Here is a 4,375-nt window from a genome sequence, read left to right as displayed (position 1 = left end):
GACCCTATGCTGAGCTGAGCAAGGAGCCTGGTATGGGGCTTAGTCCCACAATGCTGAGATCATTACCTGAGCCCAAATCAAGAGTTGGATGCTAAACCTACTGAGCTGCCCACACACCCCAGTACTTTACAGTTCTCAGCAGCAGAATTATCAAAGACATCATATTAGTTTTCTGGGGCTGCCGTAGCAAAGTGCCATTGATTTGGTGACTAAGCAATGGGAGTTTATTTTCTCACAGTTCTGGAAACTGGAAGTCTGAGGCCAATGTATTGGTAGGGTTGGTTTCTTCTGAGGACATTCTTTTTGGCTTATAGTCTTCTATCTGTATCTTCACAAGGTCTTACCTTTGTGTGTGTCTGTGTTTTAATCTTCTCCTCCTTATAAGGACACCAGTAATCTTGGATTGGGGACCACCCGAATGACATCATTTTAACTTAATTACCTCTTTCAAGACCCTATCCTCAAATAAGTCACATTGAGATGATATGAGAGGGTTAGGATGTCAACTTATGAAATCATGGGGAACAATTCTGTCTAAAACCCCAATGTGTTATGCACCAAATTCTTAGCTCTTAAGAGTCATCACTTAGAATCCACGTATATCCCAGGGAAGAGATGAAAGAGAAATCAAAGCAGTGGAACACATTTAGATAACACTAGAGAATTTTTATTTTATTTTTATTTATTTATTTATTTATTTTTAATTTTTTCTTTTTATTTAACACTAGAGAATTTCTTGCAAGATCCTTTAAGTCTGTGAATCTGACAGTAGATTGGACATGCACTCTAACCCCAGTATGAGGACTGTACTTGTGCTCCTTTAGCTCTCAAAATTAAAAAAGAGCAATAGAAAATGGTGGCACTGTATTTTTAGACAGCAGAGGACTGGACATTGCCTTCAGTATTTTCCTGGAGGTTATTTAAACATTTTTCAAGGAGCTAGAGTGGCTCATTCAAATAGATGAGTGATGGGCCTTAAGGGGAGCGCATGATGTTATGAGCAGTGGGTGTTATATACAATGGATGAATCATTGAACTCTACCTCTGAAACTAATAATACACTATATGTTAATCTATTGAATGTAAATTAAAAAAAAAAACCAAATAGATGAGTGAGAGAAAAAGAAGCCAGATTGGTGGAGAGACTAGACTAACATCGAAGGGCTGTGGCAAGAACCCTTCATGTTGTCCAAGGCTGATATCACCCTGGATCATTACAGAGCATAATAAGTCATGTGGGGCAGTCATCAATCTCATAAACAAGGCCTAGCCATCACTCATGGTGACAGATGAATGGGAAAAGTTCAGATGTCAGCAACTTAGTCAGCATAGTCTGTACCAAAGTATAGACTAATCTGAACAAAACAAAAAAACAAAAACAAACAAAACCCCCAAAAAGTCTGTTGTGTCTTTGAAGACATCAGGGGGAAGTTGTTTAAGTCCTGAGAGTTTAGAAATGGGACTTGGAAGGAGCAATGATACCCATGAGAGGTGGGAAATGAAGGAATGCGGCTCAAGTATAAATAAAAATTCACTGAGAAAATACTACATTGGGTTGAGAAAAATCAGAATTGGGATACAATTAGACAGACAGAAGGCCCAAAACCAAAAATAAATTGAACTATAGAAATGAAGATACAGAAACAAAATCCATTCTCAGATGCCCAAGGCCTGAGGCTTACAATGACGGTGAAAATTCACATGTAATATACGTACCAGTACTTCTTGCATCCACAGCCATAGCAGACACTGTAATCAATCTTTGTTTATCCTTCTGTATTCAGCCCAGAGTTTGACGCAGTTTTTTACTATAGCAAGACAGGATGTCCTTATCAACTGATGAGAATTGGCATGGAAGTTAAACTAATTTGCCATACATGGAACAAAGGAATGAAATTGAGGAATATATCCTCATCCAGAATCTGCCTTGCCCAGGTTAGGGATGGCTGATGCAAAATCAAAGGGATATAAAGGCTCATTATTCCATTATTTAAAACTTACCCATCTATTAAAATTAAAATTATCCATCTATTTTTTGTCTGAAATACCATGAGAGATTAATGTGATTGACTTAGACATTTCCATCTCTAAAATGCAAACATCTGGATAGAAAGAGAGAATCTCACTTTGTTGCTGTTCTTAAGTATAAAACAATTTCTTAAGGCTAAAGTAATTTATTGAACTGCTTTTTTATGTAATTCTCTTTCCAACTGAATGAGAACCTTTTTTTAATGAGGCTTTGTAAACTGAAAGCTTCTTACTAGTGGTTTACATCTATTGATTTTTCTTTTCTTTTTTTTATTACGTTGAGTTAGCCAACATATAATATATCCATTGATCTTTGACTCTGTCTTCAGTGGACATAGGAAGCATTTCTGATTACATAGAACAAATTTTCCTTCATTCTGAGAAAAGTAACAAATAGAAAACACAGAAATACAGGCATCTTTAGAGAGAGGAGCACACAGGCAAGGAGTTTCAGGAAGCGTTGTTTGATGAATGCAACCTGAGCTTATGAAAGGCAGGAAGAGTAGAGAACAGAATCCATACAGAGGCACAGAGCTGGCTTACTAATAGTTAAGTGATTGATGTTAGGTTTTGTGAATCTAATGACTCCAGAGCCTAGGATATCCAGCTGTTGAGAGAATTAATAAAAGGGACTATTGTATCATAGCATGATCAGAAGACACAGGCTCTGCAGTTGGGAAGTTCCTAGTTCAGTAGGGAGGTAACACACACACATTCACCCAACCACTTATAAAAAAACTTCTATTTCAGATGGAACAGAGTGGTTATAAATGCAAAACATTTTTGCACATATATAGATTTCTACATAAAGGTACAAAATTTCTTTTGTAATTCAAGTGACCAAACTTGGATGAATTTATAAATGAAGGAAATATGGGGGGGTTCCATATAAATATGGAAGGAATAAAGGGAATGTGATTTTCTGGAATAGAGAGATATTAAGGTGATCTACATTGTAGCATACATACCAAGACATGGAAAGTACTGTGAACCATGGTGTGACAGAGACCACAGGTTAGAAAAGTACAGGGTACAGCTACAATTGAGCAAAGAGTATATTTTTCCAAAAAAAAGTTCTCACATGCTGGTGTGTGTGTGCATGTGTATGCCCCTCTGAGTTTGTGCAGGTGTGTGTACATGAGCACATACACCCACACCACACTTTGCAATCAGGATCCATGGATTTTGTTGGCTCGTGTAGTAGGAAGCATATCCATTTGAGCCTTAATCCTGCTTATCAGTTTCTCTAGGCCCTGTTTCATGTCTTTGTTTCTCAAACTGTAGATAAATGGATTCAACATCGATGTCAGTACAGTGTAGATGATTGTTGCTACTCGGTCTTTGACAGTATACCTGGACAAAGGGTGGAAATAGACATAGCCAATACTCCCATAAAACAGAGTTACCACAGTGAGATGGGAGCTGCAGGTGGAGAAAGCTTTGCATTTTCCAGCCACTGAGGGAATATTGAAGACAGCAATGAGGATTCTCAGGTAAGAGATGACAATGCAGATACATGGGGCCATCACAGAAGCCATCCCTTCTGTCATGGCCACAATTTCGTTGACAGAGGTGGAAGAACAGGCCAGTTTTAGAACAGGGTTGACATCACAGAAGAAATGTTGGATAATATTTGATGCACAGAAGGTGAGCCGATTCACCAGGAGGACGTGTAGGAGGGAGTGGAGGCAGGAGAAGGCTATGGAGAAAGCCACTAGCAACAGACAGCGTCTGTGGTTCATCACAGTGACATAGTGGAAAGGGTTACAAATGGCTACATAGCGGTCAATGGCCATAGCTGCCAGGAGATAACTGTCTATGTTTCCAAAGACCAGGAAGAAATACATCTGTGCCAGACATTTGGCATAGGAGATGGTCCTTGTCTCTGATAAGAAGTTCACTAACATCTTGGGGATTATGACTGTTGTGTAGCAGATATCAGCGAAGGACAAGATGCTCAGGAAGAAATACATGGGGTTTTGGAGTTTAGGATCAGAGCGGATAGCCAAGATGATGAGCAGATTCCCCCCCAAGGTGACCAGGTACATGATAAGAAAGAGGGCAAAGAGTGGCTTCTGGTCCTCAGGGCGAGAGGACAGTCCTACGAGGATGAATTCAGAGAGTCTTGTCAGGTTGGACATTCCCATGGACTTGTATGCACCTACAGATAAAAGATCCTGTCAGTTAATGGTTCTTATGTCCTCTAGGGCATGCATCTTTCCATCTGGTTCTTACAATGAGAATGAGCAGTTCTAATAAGGCATTTACTCTAAAGTTTTTCTTCCTGAATATGAACAAATCAGAGGCAAAGGTGTATTTTCACTTGTTCTTTTAGAATCTTTGAGAT

At 39.1% G+C, this 4,375-nt stretch overlaps 1 protein-coding gene across 1 annotated transcript; it reads right to left on the bottom strand.

The window, feature by feature from the left end:
* Positions 1-3,197: 3,197 nt before the first annotated feature.
* LOC308353402 (olfactory receptor 1L3-like) lies at positions 3,198-4,175 on the bottom strand (the record flags this gene model as incomplete). The annotated part of the gene is made up of 1 exon (XM_080820236.1): positions 3,198-4,175. The coding sequence occupies one exon, from the start codon at positions 4,173-4,175 to the stop codon at positions 3,198-3,200; it is 978 nt and encodes a 325-aa protein (XP_080676362.1).
* Positions 4,176-4,375: the final 200 nt, after the last annotated feature.

This window comes from Martes martes (genome assembly GCF_963455335.1).
Source record: "Martes martes genome assembly, chromosome: 12".
Taxonomy (NCBI): Eukaryota; Metazoa; Chordata; class Mammalia; order Carnivora; family Mustelidae; genus Martes; species Martes martes.
The sequence above is the reverse complement of the archived record's forward strand: the minus strand, read 5'-3'. Positions and strand labels throughout refer to the sequence as shown.